Source organism: Apus apus, chromosome 12 (assembly GCF_020740795.1).
Source record: "Apus apus isolate bApuApu2 chromosome 12, bApuApu2.pri.cur, whole genome shotgun sequence".
Lineage (NCBI taxonomy): Eukaryota > Metazoa > Chordata > Aves > Apodiformes > Apodidae > Apus > Apus apus.
In genome coordinates this window covers 17,890,244-17,911,516 of record NC_067293.1, presented here as the reverse complement: position 1 = coordinate 17,911,516, position 21,273 = coordinate 17,890,244, and the positions used below count along the sequence as shown (strand labels likewise).

The following is a 21,273-nucleotide window of genomic DNA, read 5'->3' as shown; positions in this document are numbered from 1 at the left end:
GCTTTTGAGAACTATGGAAATGTCACTGGTTTCAGACAGTGCAGAAACACTGGCTAAATATATAAATATAGTCAGACACGTTTTGAGAATTGGCTGTGGACTGCACTTAAGGTTTTGTTAATTTTTGGTATAGGCATTACATTCTGGAGCTGGTAACTTTCCTCTAGTTGAATATGGTGCAGCTCTGACAGTGGGAATTCATTGGGTTTTGCTCCTGTACTGGCTGACATCAAACATAATTACTGGTGGTTGATGCAAATCCACAACAATTTGTTGTGCTCAGACATCCGTGTGTGCACTGACTTGTAGAAACAAGACTCATAACAGTGGCTTATGTAGTTTTTATCCTTTGAATTCTTGATGCACAAGAAGGGGAAAACTAGCAGTGCAAAAAAAGGGCTGTTTCAGTACTCGTAGCTTCTCAGTTTTATCTGCTGTTGTCTTGCATGACACACATGTTTATTAGACCATTACTGACACATGCTTCATGCTAAATAATTCTTCCTGGTGACTTCAAATCATTGTCACACTAAGTATGTCTAAGTTGGCCTGCTTTCATCGTGAGATCTTGAGAAGTTAGTGCTCCCTTAAGTAAAACATAAAAATAAAGACCTTGCAGAATATAACATGATTTCAGAAAGATGCTGCTAAAGCACCATCCTTTTGTATGAGAGTTCAACTTAGTCCTTTTAAGTTCTGAATTCTGGAGTGTTCAGTGGTATCTCTGCCATTCTCATCTTTTATTGCAAACACAGAAATAAAACTTCAAGCAGGGTCTGTGGAAGGAAAACACTTTTTCTAAAATCCTGAGAGAGAGCTGTGGTCAATGGGACAGAACCTAGTTGGAGGCCTGTGACTAGTCAAGTCCCTCAGGGGTCAGTCCTGGGACCAGTACTATTCAACATTTTCATCAAGGACCTGGATGAGGGAACAGAGTGTGCCCTCAGCAAGTTTGCTGATGATACTAAACTGGGAGGAGTGGCTGACACACCAGAAGGCTGTGCTGCCATTCAGTGAGACCTGGACAGGCTGGAGAGTTGAGCAGGGAGAAACTTCATGACATTCAACAAGGGCAAGTGCAGAGTCTTGCATCTGGGGAAGAACAACCCCAGGTACCAGTACAGGTTGGGGGCTGACCTGCTGGAGAGCAGGGTAGGAGAAAGGGACCTGGGGGTCCTGGTGGACAGGAGGATGACCATGAGCCAGCAGTGTGCCCTTGTGGCTAAGAAGGCCAATGGCATCCTGGGGTGTATTAGAAAGGGGGTGGTTAGTAGGGCAAGAGAGGTTCTCCTCCCCCTCTATTCTGCCTTGGTGAGGCTGCATCTGGAATATTGTGTCCAGTTCTGGGCCCCTCAGTTCCAGAAGGACAGGGAACTGCTGGAAAGAGTCCAGGGCAGAGCCACAGAGATGCTGAAGGGAGTGGAACATCTCCCTGATGAGGAAAGGCTGAGGGAGCTGGGGCTCTTGAGCTTGGAGAAAAGGAGACTGAGGGGCGACCTCATCAGTGTTTACAAATATGTAAAGGGCAGTGTCAGGAGGACAGACCAGGCTTTGTTCAGTGATGTCCAGTGACAGGACAAGGGGCAATGGGTGCAAACTGGAGCAGAGGAGGTTCCATGTGAATATCAGGAAGAACTTCTTTGCTGTGAGAGTGCCAGAGCCCTGGGACAGGCTGCCCAGAGAGGCTGTGGAGTCTCCTTCTCTGGAGACATTCAAACCCACCTGGACACGTTCCTGTGTGATGTGCTCTGGGTGCCCCTGCTCTGGCAGGGGGGTTGGACTGGGTGATCTTTTGAGGTCCCTTCCAACCCCCAAGATTCTGTGATTCTGTGATTCCCATACATGCTGGGTTGTGCAAGACATGCAAGTGAGACTAATTATCAAGGCAGGTGAGGGGTTTGTGTTTGTGCTGCCATGTCTGCAGCACTTCATCCCTGTAGCACCTCGAAGAAGTTTGGAAGGTTGTAGCCGATCTCAACCAAGCTCAGCAGCACAGGGAGGCTGCAGGAGCTGTGCAGGGCAGCAGGTGGCCAGGGGGGTGTATCCTAGAGACATCAGCCATGTGGGCAGGGACAGTGTGTGCCCGGGGGCTCTGCAGCCAGCTGAGATGTGGCTCTCCCTGACTGAGCCTGTGCCACCAGCCTTTGTCCCAGCGCAGATGGTGTGGGAGTCCTGCAAGGAAGGGGATGTGGGAATGAGGAGGGAACAGGCTGTTGAAATCCAGCTCACTGAACAATTTGTTAGTCCTCACACTGCCATTTTAAAGCACCATTTATAAATATCTGTGCATGAGCCCTGCCCGTGGTGCAGGAGCTTGTGCCCATGGTGTGCCAGCACTGCCAGCCTCACAGCTCGGATGTGCAGGCACTGAAAGGCAGCTCATTGACTGAAGCCAGCTAATGGAATATTGACTCAGACCCAGGGAATGACACTAAAAAGCAGAGGCAAGGCATATTAGGTTGAAGGGGCTGCAGCATTCTATTTTTTAAACATGAAAGAAGTTGTTGTCTATGTAATAGGCCATGTGAAATACATTGGTAATTCTTAGTCTTTTAATGAAAAGTAATTGCACTACTACTCATATGGTAGTTTGAATAATGAGGTATAAACAATATTATGAATATTTAACATTAGCTTTTTGTTTTTTCTAAGGCTGTAGCTTTTACTTGCTGGAAAGGATTACATTTTATGTATTGCTGATGTATTTCATTAGCAAAATCTTCCTTTCCCTGCAGGAAGGAATAGTTATTTTTTTTCTTTAGGATCCTGATTTGGGATCTGTCCTGAATGAGGCAATGCAGTGCTCATCCCCTGGAGATTCCCTCTGCCAAAGAAGTACAGGGAATACATCAGTGTAGGTTGAGAGTGGTGACATTTTTCCCTATGATGGAAAAAACCCTGAAAAATTGCTTTTCTTATTTTCTTATCCTTTCATAAATTCCCCAGTGAGTTAATTTTCATACCGCTCTGTGACACTGTCAGTTGCTGTAAGCTGCCTGACTTCCTGAGAGCTACCAATTCTGCATGAACCTGAGCTAAATGTCTGACCTAAGTGAAATGGTCAGTGTGAGCATTATATTTCTGAAACCAAGCCTGTCATTTATCCTCTGAACGTCAAATAATCCACCACTGTTTAAATTTCTCATTTTTTGTGTAACAAACTCAACTCGTATCCTCTGCAATCTTGTGTTTCTGTCTTACAGTTCATTTTAAGAGGTGCTTTTAAAAGTGGAAAAGGAGACCTCTTGTGACTTTTTGGCTCTTACACAAAACTGTTATTATGAAATAAATAGCAAAGTTTAACTGGTCATTAGGTTTTAGTAACAATTATAAAAGGTTTCTGGTGATTTGGCAGTGTGCTGCTTATGTACAGTCTTCAGCAGATCTTGTTGAGAAGGATGCAGCACATGATACAGATCAGAGTTCTGGGAAGGTACAGTGAAGGCTTGAGACGTTCTGTCCTTGAAATCAAGCCAGTGAAGTTCCCTGAATTGACAACAGAGACTTTAAAGAAGAATTTAGGTGTAACTGAAGTATTTTGAGGAGAGACACAATGTGCTGGCAGTAGCCTGCAGTGTGGTGACCATCACTGCAAGCAATGCTGGGTAATCACTTTTAAAAGTGAGCAGCTCATGCTCTGGTGTGGGTTTGGAGGTAGTATCTACTAGGTCATCCTTTGGTCTTGTTTATGTATCCCAGAATCCCAAATCAGCATATTCCCCATAGCTTGTTTCCATTCACATATGGAAGAGGTCAACCATCACAGATGTCTGGCTTACATGTGTTTGTTTGTGGTTCTTTATTTTAATTGAAACCATATGCATATTAAGCCTTAATACTGAACTGAAGTAATGGGAAACAATTTATCTTCTAATGTGAAAAGCCACAAAACAGACTAACTTGTTTCATCCTCCTTTTTGAGGGTTGACATTGAGGCTATTAAATATGCACAGAAGTCAGCTTGACAGAGGATAAATAATGTGTGGATGGTGCAGTACACTCAGCACTGTGTTAGCATGCTTAGGAGAAGGCACTTGCTGAATAAGTAATCTGAAACTGTGAAGAGGAATAGAAGAAAGTTTTAAAAGATAAAAAATAAGTAGATAAAAATCTCTTCAAGGGGTAGAGAAAATGAAAGGAATCCAATTGAAAAAAGCATATGGAAAATAATGACATTAAGATAGTCCTTGAACATGGCCAGCAGAGACACTGTGACAGTGGGATGATCATTTAAAATGTATTTGGATGTGTTAGAGTGAAGCTTCTGTATGTTCTGAGTCTTTCAGACCAGTGGCCCAAGTCAACTGGGACCAGATGTTGTGATGTTATATGCAATTTTATTTGCATCTAAGTACAGTTTCTTTATACTCAACATTATCATGGGAATCATTGAGCTGTAGATTTTGTTGGGTTTGTTGTGTTTGTTTTTTTTTTTCAAATCTTAATCAAAAATTACTTTGTGTCATGATTTGCTGGATCATATTGTGTGACAACACAGTCTGGCAAGATAAAAATTAAAACTGCATTTATAAAAATGTATGCATCTCACAGTGATCAGCCTGACAGATTGCCTCTTGGATTTGTTTAATGTTGTAAGACACTTTTAAATGCCTGTGCTAAATGCAATTTAATTTTCTCCCACCTTTTTGTGCTTTAGATACTTGTACCGCAACAATATATTCTCTCTCTCTGTGTGTAGGTAGGTATGTACATGTACAGGAATATTAAGATGTCCCAGCTTACTCAAGCTTACCCAACTGCAGAGTGTTTGGATATTACAGAATTTAAATCATGTGGACTCATTAGGATTAAGCAGACCAAGAAAAGTTTACACAGTTTGTTCAGAGATCTGTAGCAAAAGCTGCAATGTGAAAGTGACTTCAAAAATATTTAGGCAGGTGATAAGAAGAGCAGTTAATTCTTGTTCATCCAAACCAGTTGCATATTTCCATAGCATTGCCATAGCTATTAGTAAACTCCATTATTTTTATGAAACATCATTGTGTTCTGTGCACAGGAAGTGGGTTATAATGCTGCAGTTTAGCTGTTAGAATAAATTGAGAGGCAAAAGTTATTAAAAATAGTGAGGTTTGTTTTTGTTACATAGTGTTCCTGATTTGCTGATTTAGAGAGAGTTTTTAAAGAAAATGCTGAAACAAATGTGGGCAATATTTCATTTGAACTGCAGTCCCCAGCCACTAAGATGGAATGCATTTCCTTAATATATGTAGAGTTTGCAAAACAATAGGAGCTAGGAATTTGTGTTTTTAAAATATGGAAATTATTGAGTATTTTAAGTAGCACAGATCCAGATGCACCCTCTATTTTTTCCTGATCCAGAGCAAGCAAATTTATTTCATCAGCTTCTGTAATTTGGGAAATGGATCCTGATCACTGTCAAGATAGGTATAATTTTGTGTGTTACTGTACTCTGCCTTGCATTACAGCATCTCCTTGCAATAAAGCAACAGGAGCAGCCATTGTAATAGTAATTCCACTAGACATTTCCTACAGACAGATAAATTAAACTGTTCAGAGTGGGGGGTTGTGATAAGACACTCTGAGAATCAGGTCATGTTGGGTTCAACTGCCTCTTAGTCTGTCTCCTTTGCTCCCAGATTATGGGATTATCATCAGTCCCCAATTAAAACACTACTGTGCAGTGACAAGTCTGATGAGTGATCTCTGACTCAGGCTTTCCTTGGTAAAACTTATACTGGTTCTTTGATTTGTTTAACTTTTCCTTAAGTGTTTCCTTAAGTGTTGTCAAAACTTGAACTTTGTTATAGTCATTGTCCCAATTTTAGCAATCAGGAACTGTGTTCAGTTTTAGGTTCCAGTGTCTAGACCTGAACTTGTATATTGATTCATATAATCACTAATGGATTTTGTTAGCTGGTTTTAGCTGGAAGACATTTTTAGGCATCATACAAGGCTGCTCTTAAGTTAAGGTTGGAGAGAGATGGATTTGATGGATGGACTATTAGATGGGTAAGGAATTGGCTGGGTAGCCAAATCCAAGTAGTTACAATCAGTGGTTCAGTGTCCCATTGGAAACCAGTAACAAGTGGTGCCCTTTAAGGATGTGTGTCCTGAGACCAATACTGTTTAATAATGAAATAGAATCTTAGAATCATTTAGGCTGGAAAAGACCTCGAGCAGCAAGTCCAGTGGGACTGCAAACCCTCAGGAAGTTTGCAGATCCCTCTATCCTAGTTTGCACCCTCTATCCTAGAGGGACACACCTGACTAAAATGCAGTTTAAAATCTTCACAAGCTTTGGCTTCGTATTATTTTTATAACTTCAGTTTAGGTTGTATCATAAAATATTATCACAAAACTTTAATAAATCTATCTGATGAAGTGAATGTTCACAAACACAAGTACTTTGGATTAGGGTTTCTACTGTGATTTCTGTTGGGTCCTTAACTTTTAAAAACATAGCTCCAGAAAGGAAATGAAAGAGTGTGTTGTGATGGTTTCCATTCTATTCAAGTTCATAATTGCTCATGGTAAAATCAGGGTGTGTGATTTTTGCTTTTATTAGGCAGCATGTATTTGCCTGGTTTTATTCAGTAAGTGGTAAATGACTCTGTGCTGTCACAAACACTGTAGCTTTCATTATGAAGCTGTGGCCTTTGCAGGGGCAGCATAAACAGCCGTGCAGGCAGCGGGGAGTTGAGATCCCATCTGGTTTGTCATGTTTTCCCAAAGGAGGTTCCAAAAGCCCAGAGCTGCTTTGGGGAATTTTCATTCCCAGTCATCTCGGAGCTCTGTGCTGCACCCAGTTCCCAGGGGGACAGGTGGGGAGCAGGCTGGTGCTGCCACGCTCAGAGCTATGAGCTGCTGGTGGGGCCCAGCCCTCCTCCCCCAGCCCAGGAGGGGCAGGGCATCCCACAGAGCTGCAGAACCTGGTGCAGGTCCACAAGAACTTTTAAGTCAATTTACCTCTAGTCTGAGAATGGGTCAAAAACTGTCGTGGGGAAGATGTGCCTGAAGATCCTAATCCTGCCCATCACACAGTGGTGCTGGGACTCAGGAAGAGGGCACAGCAGGTTAAAGCAGCTGGGAGCCTGAGCCCTGCTTGGTGGGTGTGCCATGTCCAGAGGTGCTGCTTCCCAGCTGGGGGGAGCAGCATGCTGGTTGTTGGGGCAGGGTGGCACGGGCAGGGCCATGGCACAGCTGCTGGCTGGCTTTGGAGTTGGTCCTCAGCTCTTCCTGCTGCTGTCTGGAGCACAGACCTGCAGCTCAGGCCACCACAGTTGGGCTGCATGGAAAAACTGTGGGGACTCTTGAAGCTTATGCATGAAACGTGAAAGTGGGAGGGGAGCCCAGTATTTAGGCTGGGGGAATTTTAGGTGCCTTACCACAGTGAGCTTGTTGTAAAATGCTTGAACTTCAGTGGGATTGTTTCCTTTGCTCTCCCCAGTCAGGTCTTCTGCTCTGCCTTTTGTTTCTCTGAACCTTACAGTTCAGTGGCAATCCCAGCATTCTCAAAGTATCTCCTACAGAAAAAGCTGTGTATGCATCCACATGTTTATAGATATTAAGAAATATATTAATACACATATTACACTGACTTCTTACAGGAATGGCAACATCAAGAAAAAACTAATTAAAACCAAATGTTTTAAATTTAATTACTTATGCAATATAAACTATTTAGCTAAAATTACATCCTGTGGCAAATCAATTTCAATGTACATACACTTTTTACCTCTGTATGTCACATTATAGCAAAACTATCTCTTTATTTTAGTACCTTTAAGTACATAACTCTGGGGGTTTTTCCACAGAAGAAACAGACTCATATTGCAGTTATTCCTTGCTTTGCTTTTGATCTTCAGGTGTTTACAAAAAAAATGTATTGACACTTACCAATTTTTCTGCTGTACCTGTTATCCTGTTATTTTTTATCTCATTATTTGCTAAATTACATTGAACTGTTTTATCTTAGAAGCTAAAATTGTCCCAGATAGTTTTATTACCATAAAATACCAATTTGTGATGTTATTACATGCATGCAATAAGATATGAAAACACCCTAACCTGTAGCTGAATTTTATTTCATTCCACTTATTCGAATATATAAAACCCCCAGGTGTCATGTTGTCAGACAGATTTTAAAAATTACTCCATTTTCCCTTTCTCTTTTAAGAATAAAACTTCCTACCAGAATTGTACAGACATAGAGCAGGAGGGTTGATTGTCACAGTGTATTTAGCTTTTTCTGCATTTTAGATTTATGGGGTAAAAAGGAAGAAATATCTGTTTGGAGGCAGATTCCCTATTTTTCAATTTCCAGCTTCAGCTTTTAACTATAGGGAATATTCAACAACTGTTCTCTTGCATTGTGTCTTCCACTCTGCTCTAGTAAAAACAGCAGTGTCTTTCAGGGTGTTAAAAAAGCCCTTGTTTTCTCTACTGTCACCTGAATTCTAGCACTTCTGACAGCAGCCACCTGCTTTTTCTGTACTTGCAAAAAACCAAGAAGATAAACTGCAAAATCCCAGGAGGTGATCTGTCCTGTCTCTTTGCTCTTGCCACCTGCACTAACCCTCAGCACCAGGAGCACTGAAGCAGACATCAAACTGAACAGGAGAGGGGGAGAAGGGGGTGGCAGGAATCCTCACTGATAGCTTGAAAATGGGAGAGTTAGGGACTGAAATCGCTAAAATTGGAACCTGTGTTTTGCAGGCAGCAAGCAGACTTATTCTTAGACCTGAGTCAGTTGTACATCTCGCCAACAAGTGTCACTTTAAGCACAGCTTTATTACTACTAATTATATTCTTCTATAACAAGCTTGTCTGGCTCTGCTCTCACGTTTGTGTTTAAGTTTTACCTCTTGGAATCCTTTCCAACTCCTGTCATTGAATAGGGCATCAGGAATTGCTGATCCCCAACCTAAAATATGCTGCTGAATCAGTCTGAGCAGAGGAAATAATCTGGTAACTCTGTTTTGTGGAAAGGTACTAATATCATATATATATATAATATTACACTCAGCAGAAACACAGAATTTCTTACTGTGTTTGAACAGCGTTTTTATGTGAGGAAGCTTAAGTAAATATTGAATAGATTTACCAGTCACATCTCTCTGTGTTCAGGATGTGCTGTAACTCTCTTCCAGCAGTCGCCCTTTCTGCAATGTCCCTGTCAGGCCATTCTGCTGCCATGGGTTGAGCTTGGCTTTAGTCTGCTTTCTGTTCTCACTGAGCAGGTTCATGATCCAGATTCTATGATCAGACTCTGGCTGTGTGCGCCTAGACAGACAACATTTGGGGTTGCTTTAATAGTATTTCTTTTCTAAACCTCTGTGTCCATTGCCACTAACAATTTGGTAAAACATGATTGTGCAACAACCTTGAGCATCATGAAACAAGATTAGGGAGTGGAGCAAACCTTGCTTGTTTGATTTCCCTCCCCTCCCACTCCTGATATGAATAATAATCCTGCCTGTGCTAATGGCACCCTCTTGTCCCTTTGAGAGGTTTGGGGTTTTTTCTTTTTAAACCAGAAATTCTATCTTGGATTTACTGTGCAAGAAGGAAATCACCTGCCAGGAAACAGAATTTTACAGGCTCAGGGGCATAATTTCTGTGGTGTCTCCAAATAACAACATGTATTTAACACAGCGAGAGCGGAATATAGTGGTGTGAAAACTGAAGTCTGATATGGTAGCTGTGATAATGATTTAGTCTGGCAGTTTTAAGACTCTCTCTGTTAGTATTGTCCAGATGAGATGCCTACAGGAATTAGAAGAGATGTGGGTGTTTGCAGTGTCATGTGCACAGGACAAGACTGCCCACCTGCTCACTCACTGTCACCAGCTGCAACTCCTCCATCCATGCTCTCGAGCGTGTTCACAGAATCATAATCAACACAGTTCTAATGTGTTTTCACCCCCCTTTGTGTTCTTTTCTGAAGCAATCTCTTTTGTATCCCAACACCTTGGCTGCTGCCCAGGGAAGCCTGAAAGGGGCCATAGCTTCTTGCAGTAGTTTTCTCATGCACTGCCTGTAGAGCTTGGGGGGCTTCGTAGCATCAGATGGTGCAGGAGAGGGAAGGGTGTGTAGCTGTGGTGCTGGGCATTAGGGTGAGGTGCTGGGAGAGGGTACTTGAAAGGATTGTTTTGAACAACTCTCTTCCCCATTTCGTTATGGTTGCTTCATTTAAACCTTAAGATCTTGGATTTGAGACAAGCTGAAATTGAGAGCAATACAAAGCCTCTGTCTTCTAGGGAAATTGATTCACTGTCATCCTTGTAATATTTTCATCTTTTCCCCTTGCTAAGTCTCAGCTAAACCACTAACTTGAATCAGCACTTTTGCTGCACTGAAACATTTCCTTTCATCTCCTGATTATCTTCATGGACACTTTTTGTCTTTACTTTGCTATATTTTAAATTTTATATTGACATTAGTTGAGGTTGCCACCAGTGTGTTAATTAATAAACTTTCAGATAAAATTAAGAACTTCCTCTCTAGTTGGATTTTAATTTTCTGTTCAATTCTCTGTTTTCCAATGACTTGAGTAGTTGATTACACTTGCTAGTACCTAGCATACTTTCTGCAGAATTCAAGCACTTAGTCTTTAGTAAAATTGTACTGGCTTTTATAGATCCACTGGTCAAACTGTTTCCCTTCCTGCTTGGCTTTTCTTGAAAGTAAACTGACAAGTTTTCAGAGCTTTTATGCAGTAAAGAATTATTGGAAGAAGCATTGCTGCTTTCTTCCACAGGGATAAGCAAGGCTAGATTTGGAAATCAAAAGAGGAGGATCTGGTTTATCATCCTTGCAAGGTGCTGTTGAGTGTGCAACATCAAACTCCTCCTGAGGGGAAGCTGAGCCTTGCCTAGTTGGTTGCTAGCTGGTCAGTGTGTCCCAGTACATCCATTTACTCATCACCTTGACATGAGTAAAAGCAGAGAGAAAAATAGAGGAGAGGAGGGAATTCCTTCAGTGTTTTAATAAAAGAAAGAAAAGCTGCAAATATGAAGCAGATGGTGTACTAATATAAAATACAACTTGCTTTTTACTTTAAACTTTTCCAAAATAGAAGGACTTACTTTAGTGCTGACTGTACAGTGTTTGTTTTGGGGAAAAAACCATGAAGAGAATTGTTGTCTGTAGCTAAACCAATGTGGCTTTCATTTATTTCACTATCCAGTTTTAAACTGGATGCTTCCAAACCTGACTGGTTGTGGTGCTTTAGGCACGATATATATATATATGACAATTAAGCTAATTCTGTCCTTAGAATCTAAAATTATTTCAAAATCTAAGCTCTTTACAGTGAGATAACTAAGATAGCAAAGTGTTTCCATTCCTTGTAGGTTGCCCTCTAAGTTGGAGGCAGGGGCTTGATTTATTTTTTTCAGAGTGAGCTTTTGTGGCTGGCAAAAAAGGCATAGTCCTAAGCACCAGATACACGTGGTCTGAACAACTTTACCAAATATCTGTTTGTATTTTGTTTGACTTCCTTACAATCTGTTTCGTAAACTTGTTATTAGTCAAATCATTGTGTTGTGTTTGTGGTTCTTTCTTCTGAGGAAGAAGATCAGGTGGAAAAATTAAAGTTTATATTCATGATCAGTTATTCTCTAACTTATGCATAGTTGAAATTAAAAACAGGCAATCAATTCATACTTTGAAAGCTGATTTTCAGGTTCAGGAAGGAATTTTCCTGTAAAAGCCTGTCACCAAGGGATAAAGTGTTATCCCTTATTCAAAGCATAAGTGAAAGGGAAGTTCTGCTAAGGGTAAATTATGACAGATTAGCAGAGGGACCAACACAAATCTGAGTGAGATCCAGTGCAGCAGGACTGCCAAGAGCTGCTCTCAGAGGTAGCAGACACCCAAAGGGTTGGTTAACCCTGCACCACAGCAGGTAGGGGACAGTGAACTGACTCATCGTGTCTTTGGAACACTGGAAAGGCCTTGAGACTTAGCACATGGGGTATCTTTTTGTCTTCCCCTCGGTGACTTAGGTGGAGCCATGGGCTTGGGGGCTGCAGCACTGAGTGCTGATGACAGCAGAGGAGGTGATGCCGACAGGCTGGGTGCACAGTCACACCTGGCACCCATACCTATCCTTTCAGCCAGTACCACTCACAATGTGTAACCTCACAGTTTTGGTCACCTAGCTGACAACGTGCTGCTTCCCTTAACTGTGTACCTTCTTCTTTCTCCTCAGAATTATGGATTGGAGACTGAAAACCTGAGAACTCTGTCTCACAAGCTGAATGCCTCAGCCAAAAATCTTCAGAACTTTATAACGGGTAGAAGGAGGAGTGGCCATTATGATGGCAGGGCCTCCAGACGACTGCCAAATGATTTTCTTACCTCTGTAGTTGACCTGATTGGTGCTGCCAAGAACTTACTAGCCTGGCTGGACAGGTAATTTACTATTCCTTGATTCTTCATGCACGAGTATAATTCTTTGGGTTGTTTTGTATTTGTTCTTTCTTCTTCTCATATACTCTCTTATTCTAAAAAAAAAAAAAAAGACAGTTCTGGAATTCTAGCTTTAAATTTTGTTTTGCAAATTTCTCAAATATTGGAGGCAAAATGTAGTACCCTTCTCTGTCAGGAGTATGTTAAAGTTTTCTCCAGTTACTTTTTTAGATTCTTTTCAGTCTGATAGTATTTTATGTGAAAGAAACACTTTTATACTATTTCAAGTTGATGTCTTACTGCCAGAAGTGATGACATCATCAGTAATTACAGAAATAAGGGTAAGGAAGAAAAATTGTGGCGTTTGAACCGTTCTTTGGCCTTTAAAAAGACATAAAAAGGCTGTTCTTGAGCAATTAAAATAAGGATATTCTAAATAAATCTTAATACTTGCTTAGCCTGAAAATTAAATTTTCTTATTAGAGTTTTGTCAAGAGTAGGATTAATGTGTTAAGTACAGTTGTGGTGTTGGTTAATGCTCAACAATCAATCACTCTTTGTTTTGTTTTTTTTAATTTTTGAATTGTGGAAAGACAGAAACCAAAACATGAAAAAGCATCAGAGCATTTAGTTTGTTTCCCTTTCTTTGGAGTTATAACCATGGGATAGCTTTATCCTGAATCAGAATCCTTCTGAATGCATAGATGGCACCTTAGAAGTCCCAGTGAGAGTGACTCACACTCCTTCACAGGATTTGTATAATCCTGGTGACATCTTCCTAACCTAGTGCCAGCAGTCATATTCTCCTGGGCTCCAACCTTGTCAGTTCTTATACATTCAAATGGGGTCAGATTCAGCCTGAAGAAAATCCAAGTGTGCAGGAAGCTGTTAATGACTGAGTAAGCATTGCTTTGCTCTCTGGATCAAGGTGCTGACTGCTGCTGCAGACTGCTGTTGTACTAGACATGCCCTCTTTTTAATGAGCCCTATAAGGGAAATCTCAACTACTTATCCTTACTTGGAAGCTTCTATTTCCACTTTCCACAAGAACTGTATCCTCTTATATTCTGGCCAAAATCCAGTTTGCATCCTGCCTATGTCGTTTCTTGTTTCAAAGTCATGTTTTACAGAAGCTGCAGAGCTGGCTGCTGGAGATGGGCATGACTGGGTGTTGCACACTTCTGCTGTGCAGAGCTGATCCGTGTATTGCATATATATCTGCTCACATTGTACACAGGAGTTACAGTCCTTGCTGCTGTATAAAGCTGTCCTTGCTTTGCCACAGGTCCCCGTTTGTCAGCGTGACAGAATATTCACTGCTGAAAAACAACATTGTTCAACTGTGCCTGGAACTAACCACCATTGTGCAACAGGTAGGGGTGTCTTCCACTCGCAGCCCCCTTCATACTGCTGCTTGAAAATTGCAATAGGAAAAACATTGCTAAGCTTTTACTTTGCCAGAAAAACTGTTTAGTATTACCTCTCTGTTCTTTGCATAGTCTCTTTCTCCAGGAGTGACAGAAAGATTTTTGGATGTTGTTTATCCTCATATACCTGGATAGATTGAAGGACAGTGTGAAGTCAAAAACAATCCACTTGGCTTTTGAGTAGGCAATTTAATGTTAGGTTACATATCACCAAGCAGGTGTTAAACAAAAGAACAAAGCCACAGTGGGGAACAGTATTACTACTGCTCACAGTGTATTAGAGATTAAAATATGAATGATCAAAAAGCTTTCAGGGAAAAGTTGTCAAAATGCATACAGATATATCCAGAACCTGTGGCTCCTTCCCTTAAAGGAGAGCCAGCTGCTTAGTGAGTAATATGAAATATTGATAACATTATAACATATGGAAAAAAGTAAGGGTAGTAGTATTAACATTACTGACATTCATTAAGTAACATTGATATAGTACAATCCATAGGTACCTAACATTAATTTATCTGGTCTGTTGTGCTACGTAGTATATGAATAATAAGGAGTGTCTGCCAGTGTTTGCACCTGAACTAAGCCAAAAGGTGACACAGCTACAGAAAGACTGAGTGGAAATTAGTTTTGGAAATGTTTACAGAGAGTTTCTCCTGTTGTGAGTAGATAAAAATGTTGATAAGAAAAAATATTATTATCGAAACATGTGGAGGGGCCAGAGAACAGATGGGGCTGTCTTGGAATGAAGCAAAAGACAAAAGGACTGTAGGAGGGAAGCAAGAAGAAACCTTAGCTAAAGCTTAGTTTTGTAACTCCCTTCAACTGGCCCTGCCTCAGGATGCAGGGTCCATCACCTGCCTCTGTCCTGGGCTGTTTTCCATGTAACCTCCCAGCAGGCCAATCACAGAACTAATTTAATTTAAAAGGTTTCCTGGAGTAGTAGCATCCTGCAAACTTTCTTTTTCTTCCTCTTTAATTTCATTTTAGCTCTTGGAGAAAAAGACTAAAGCTGATAAATATCAGTCTTTTATTTTACAGGGTTATTCTTAATTTATAATATTCAGTTTTATTCCTTTTAGAAATGTTGTCCTTTATACATTTTTGCAGTCTAAAGCAAAAGATCCCTTTTCTGTTTTCTTGGTTTAAAAATCCCTATGTAGGCATTTAATTATTTATGTATCTTTATTAAGCTTTCTCTTACATGGTGTTTGTAGCATTAGGCTATTTTTGATTTACAGACTAAGCAAAATGAACTTCTCTACAGTATAAAAATTTGGGTTCTGTTTCCACCCTGCAGCTGATATTGCACTTTGTTTGTGTAAGTCTGACTTCCCTGTAGTCCAGGTGAAAATAGTATAATTTTTAATTGCTGTATCCACTTCTCCTGGTCATTTCACTGCTTTTGGCAGATGTAATTCAGTTCTCCTCTGCCAGCACTAGATTTGTCCTTTTTTTCAATTCTTCAGCTCCACTCCCAAAGCTATCCTCCTTCTGACAACTTAAAAAAACATCTACCTTTTATCATAAACTCCAAAACATTCCAAGCTGAAAAATATTTAGGTAATTCTTTGGGTCAGTTACAAATTAAAGCTTGTCTTTTCCTCATCTTGTTCTCAGATCTGGGTTGTTTGATAGTCACCTATTTAGATCTTTTTATAGTGTATTAAACTCAGCCCCAAAAAGAACAGATAGAACAGAATAATTCATAGGGAGACAGTTTTGTTGTTACTAAATCTGAGGAAAATTGATCTTAATGTGTGAAAGCAGAAATATCTCTCCTAAACCAGAACTACAGCCTTAGTGGTAGGCTAAAATATGAATTGAAAGGCATAACTAATAGAAACCCAGATCTTGGATCCTTTCAGATACTCCTTGCTTTATGAATGATGTACATTTCAGATATTTAAATGGTCAGTGTGAAAAGCAGCAGTCGAGGTTCTGCATTTGGCACATTAAGTGAGGAATGTCTTCAACCTGGAGATTTATTTTGTGCAAACTGAACATGCTTTGTATGCATAACTTACAGCTGCCCACTCCACGTGAACTTCCTTCTAAATTGGGGGCAGCACTGTGTGATGTGAGTTTAATAGAGACACTGCTTGTGCATCTTCTTTGCATCCTATGTCTGAGTGACATACTCTTAGACCTAACGGGGAAGTAGATGTTTTAGCTTTTAGATGTTGTTCTTTGTGTATGAAGATCTTAATATTTAAACTGAACAGATGAACTGCAGTGTTGGATATTATTATTTACATACCATGTAAAGGCTGCAACAAATTAGCAGTTACTTGTCTGTCTGGGAACAGTATCTTCTTGTAGTGGTTGTAAGGACACTGATCCCTATCCCCTTCTTTTAGAAGAGCTTTATCCATGCCTGTTTATGCTTGGGAACGTACTTTACTCTACTTAGTTTTCTCATCCCTCACAATCTCACCTTCACTAAAATACTATAAAAGAATAGCATTATGCAGAAAGCTGGAGAAACATCCTAATTTTGAGGTGCAGAGTCCCATCAACATTTGCTGACTACGTGCAAAAAAAGCACGTTAGATCAGAGTATTCCAAATACCTATTGACTTCATTTTGAAGTCAAGCTTCAAGGTAGAAGAGCTCTCATTTTTGCTCTGAAGATGAATCCACCAGCCTAACTGAACTGAATTTTGATTTGGTTGTGTGTCAAGGCTGCCCTGGGGAAAGATAACTGGAAGAACAACATATTTATGTGGAAGAATAGCACCGGGATTTTGTTCATAAAATATCACCATTGGTTAATTTCTCATTGAATAAAAAGAATTTACTTGTTCTAGTGGGAGATGGTTTTCTGATTTGTTGTTTTCCTGACAATGTCAAAGATGTTTAAACCTGTACTAGCTCTTTTTGATACATGCATTAAATGGCACAAACAAACATTCTCCAGACAAAAAAGTTTGTCTGTGTCTTACCAGAGAATGTCACCACAAGTCAGGCTAACTTTTTTTCCAACAAAGGCCAAACACATTTTTGCTCGTTCTCCCCTATAATTCTGTTAATTAACATCACTGAGGTAAATTCAGAGACCATATCCCAGATTTTTACCTTAGTTTTAGTCAAATACTGTGTTTAGGATGAAGTGTATGAAACACTCTCTAGTTTGTACTGCAATTGTTAGAAATTATTGTTCATTGGTAGTTGCCTGTACCTGATTTAACTTCTAAATCAGTCCCCCTCTGAGCTGGTGGTCAGACCAGACAACCTCCAGAGGTCCCTTCCACCTGAATTATTCTGTGATTCAGCACCTGTCATTAAAAACGTGGGTGTTATTTAAAGGTTGAACTTTGCAGACTTCAGCTTTCAGCCTTTCAATCTTAGGTTGCTTGCATTTTCTAAAGAACATTTTGTTATCAAACATCTGTTCAGTTTTCTAAATATAGGTTATGATCAAGAATTTAATTAAACCAAGTAAAAAAAGTTACTTTAGTGTATTTACTGGTGTATATTTTCCTCATTTCAGAGAATCTCATTCTTTTCAATGTATGAATTCCAGAAGAGTGTTTATGTATGCAGGCAATATATTTTAAAGATCATTTTGTCATATCCACCATTCAAAGACTGGGGCAGTTTTCACTGCAGTGTTACTTTGGGGAATGACATTCAACTGGCAAACAAAACAAGGTTTTAAGTTCTCTTCTGAGCTCCTCTTTTATAGGATCTATTTCTTTTCAGTAGTTGACTTAACTCATGCTGTTTTATGGTACTAAGTTAATGAACTAAATATTTTAGTATTTTTGTATGTTAGTTAAGTGTCCTCAAGATCTGCCATGAAGCTTTCTTGATGGTATCTGCAAATTTATGTGGTACTTGCTTTTTTTTTCCTTTTGGAATTCTGAACTAAAATGATGAATGCAGCGTGGGTGAGGACGAGCCCTCCTGACCTTTTGTCTTTATGAATATTCAAAAGAACACTGGTTTACCTTATCAGAGTTGTGAAGGCTCCTTTGGAAGGCAGGATGTTCTGGATAGTGCAGAAGCTGGCTTGTATGAATACTGCTACTCTGACTATTTTTGGTAATTCCTGTATTTTACCAGTTTACAGAGGGGAAATAGAATACAGCTCCTAATTTTTCAAAGAGTTTTTTAAACTCCGAGAACAGTTTTAACATGTTATTTTACAGAGGATGTAGGAAAGAATATCACTTTAACTGTTGTTTATTTTCTAAGAAAAATAGATCAAAATTCTACAAATGTCAGTCCTGGAAGATCTTTTATTTTAATGAGATCCCTAGTGCATTGCTATGTATCAGAGAAAAATAAATCAGAAGCATATTATGACCTACATATCTTAATATTTTAGTATAATATTATAAGTGCTTTTAACCTCTTGGTTAAACTAGTCTGATGTATTTAAAAGAAAAAAGTCAATATGCATCTATTTTGGAAGGAATCCCAAAGCCATTAACATTTTTAATGCTAATGTAATCTTGAATGTGCAACATAAGTATAGCTAACATTAATTCTGCTCTACAAAACAGTGAAATTTCATAAGTCCTCTGTTTTTTGACCTGAAGTAATTAAGTTTGTTCAGAATGAAGCTCATATTGTATTTCTAGCACAGAAATTAAAGGAATAATTTTAAAAGGACCATTAGCTCTGAAGTCAAGCTGCAAGCCCTGCTGTGATAATTTTGTTCTCTTGGTACTTGGGGGGTTAAAAGGAGATGGTGGATGTGATGTTTGAAGTGTCTAAAACTTGTCAGAAAGACTGCCTTGGGCATTGCCAACCAAACTGACTAATTGAATTCTTCTTTTGTGCTGTAGAAAATAGCAGTATTGAATACAAAAGAAACATCAAAGGGATACTTGACCATGAACTGCTAATATAAATTCTTCTGTGTTCCTCACAATCTTCTGATTTTAACTTTCTTGTTCTTTAAACTGTATTCACTTAGACGTTGTTTTCTCTACGAAGGTGCCCATCCTCTAAAACAAATGTGACCCTTAGAGGTAAGGGTGTGACAGGTACTTGTTGTCCAGGGCTGGGACAGGCTAAAGCTGCTCTGCAGCAGCCTCAGACAGGCTGAGGGACGCGGTCCTCCAAGTTGCACCCCGGGAGGAAGGTTTTAGAGCTGAGCACTAGATGGGACAGAACTGAGGATTTGAGCTGCTGTACCACAGGATAAGCTGCTCATATAGCTAATCTACCTCTGGAGTAAATGGAGTGAGGATGTTGGAATTACTTCATGGCAAGTTTAAAGCAATTCACTTTTTTACCTGTCCCATCTGCATATTTAAATGGATTTCCTGACCTCCTTAACTTGCATCGATGAAAGGTCTCTCTGAAGTGACATAGCATTTGGAGGAGTATTTTGCAAATTCCCAGTACAATTTTTTTTGTCATTAACCATTCATCCACTTGAACATAAATAAGCAGTGCCACTATGGCATGACTCCTGTGATAACAGAGGCCTCTGGGTCTGAGGATCCCACCCTGCCTGATCCCGGGGGCATTTTGTGGTGGCCTCTTCCTTCCCGCCCTCACCGGGCTTTGGGACTCCCCCCAGGGCCAGCGTGTAGGTCCCTGAACACGGGGAGGTGCAGGGATACCCCAGGAACACTTCCTCCTCAGATGCTGTTGCAGAAAGGCACCCATTTGCTGAGGGGCTGCCTGAGGTGGAGGGAGCAGGAGCCGTGGGGCTGAGGAGAGCCTGGCCGGGCTGGGGGCTGCAGCCCTGGCTGCTGCTCGCCTCAGGGGTGACCAGGTTTTTGTGGGGAGTCTGTTCTAACCCTCATTCTTTCTAGCAAAATTGTGTTTTCTCTATATTCCTTTTCATTGTCTGTTGTAGTGAAATACAGCTGACAGAGCCAGGGTGGTGATTTGGAGGGCTGACTGGCGGGAAGAGCTGCCTCGGCGCCCTTGGGCCCTCTCCTGAGGGAAAGGGTTAAATGCCGCCTTGTCGTGACTCTTTTGTGCTCTATAAAGGGTTGCACTGAGGGAATCTTCAGATGTTAAATAGCAGTAGAGGCAATGGATCTCTTTTAGGTATGTGTATGCTTCGTTTCATGAAGGAGAAGTAATATTTGAGCCTCTCTAATATCACTAAACTGAGATGCAAGTTAAGAGATTAATGACTCGAGTTACGTAGTGATAAGGTTTCTTTTTCTGCAAAAGGATAACTGAAAGAGGAAAATTACTGCTCTAGAAGTTACAGGTCTTAAGTAAATGAAGACATTAATCAGGAATATTGTTGTTCAGGTCAACTTTAAATTAGCCACTAGCAATGTTGTGTAGTGGAAAGCTGGGACAGGGTTGCTCTTTGGAAGGCCTTAGGGCAGTGAAATCCTTGGAATATCCCCGGAGCACTGCTCACCACGAGCTGTCCTCTGTCCTCTCCCATTCTTTTTTTGGTGTGACTTCTGCCTTCCAAAGTCCAAAGCTGGAGCTACATGATTCCTCTCAAGAAATGGGACCACTACCCTTTCTTGTCCCTCATGGATGGTGTAGATAACCAGGGCCTTGAAGCAAGAGGTGAAGCAAACCAAGCGGGCAGCGTGGACACACCACAGCTGACATCTTTAGAATTGTACTTGTTTTACAATTATCCTGTTTCCTCTTCCTTTATAATAACACAATCTACCTACTGGTAGGTATAACACAACTGTCTGCACCCCACACAACTTGTAGAATGGCAAACAGTCTGCCTGATGTAAGGCTAGGCAATGTATCTCTTGCTCTGTGCATCATTAGTATAATTAATCTGACATGTCAGAAATTCAAATTACTACTCTTCTCACCATCATGAATCTGTTCCTTCTGCCTTACATTTATATTGTTGCTAGTATTGAAGAAGAATAGATTCCTGAGGTTAACCAGCCACCAGAGAAGTCAAATTTCCTAAGACTGTAAAGTAACCTTTTGGATATGACAAAACTCAAGATCACTTGTCTCAATAGGTAAATCTGTAAGAGATACTTATCAGCATAAAGCATGCTTTCTTAATAGGAAACTGAAAATAACGTGCATTAATTGTTTTTGTTTTATTTTACCACAGGATTGTACAGTGTACGAAACAGAAAATAAAATTCTTCATGTGGTAAGTAATCTCAGTATTCTGCTCTGGTATTCTCTAATCCTATCCTATCCACTTAATTGATTTAAAAAAAAAAAAAAATCTACCATATGAAAATTTCCTTACTCCTTGACACCTTGACACAACTCCTGATTAATTATATCAATTGCTAAAAGTTAGTTTTCATAAATTAGATCAAGCAGTTAAAAACTTAATCTTCAAGACCAGCAAGAGGAAGTCAGCTCACATATTTTGTGACCCCTGCAACCAATTTAATGCAAGTTAGCTGTGCCTCCTACCAGACAGTTTAATGATTGCCCCAGTGCTCCAGATTTAACATTCCAAAAAGTCTCTTTTTGCATCAATGGAAAGAAATTGAAAGACTCTACCCAAACAATATTGATA

General features: G+C 40.2%; 1 protein-coding gene across 1 annotated transcript in view; it reads left to right on the top strand.

The window, feature by feature from the left end:
• LOC127389682 (connector enhancer of kinase suppressor of ras 2-like) overlaps positions 1-21,273 on the top strand; it is a 183,101-nt gene that overhangs the window by 75,871 nt on the left and 85,957 nt on the right. The window contains exons 3-5 of the mRNA XM_051630420.1: positions 12,197-12,399; positions 13,682-13,769; positions 20,851-20,892. Of these exons, the coding sequence (XP_051486380.1) occupies positions 12,197-12,399; positions 13,682-13,769; positions 20,851-20,892 (333 nt within the window). The remainder of the gene's footprint in view (positions 1-12,196; positions 12,400-13,681; positions 13,770-20,850; positions 20,893-21,273) is intronic.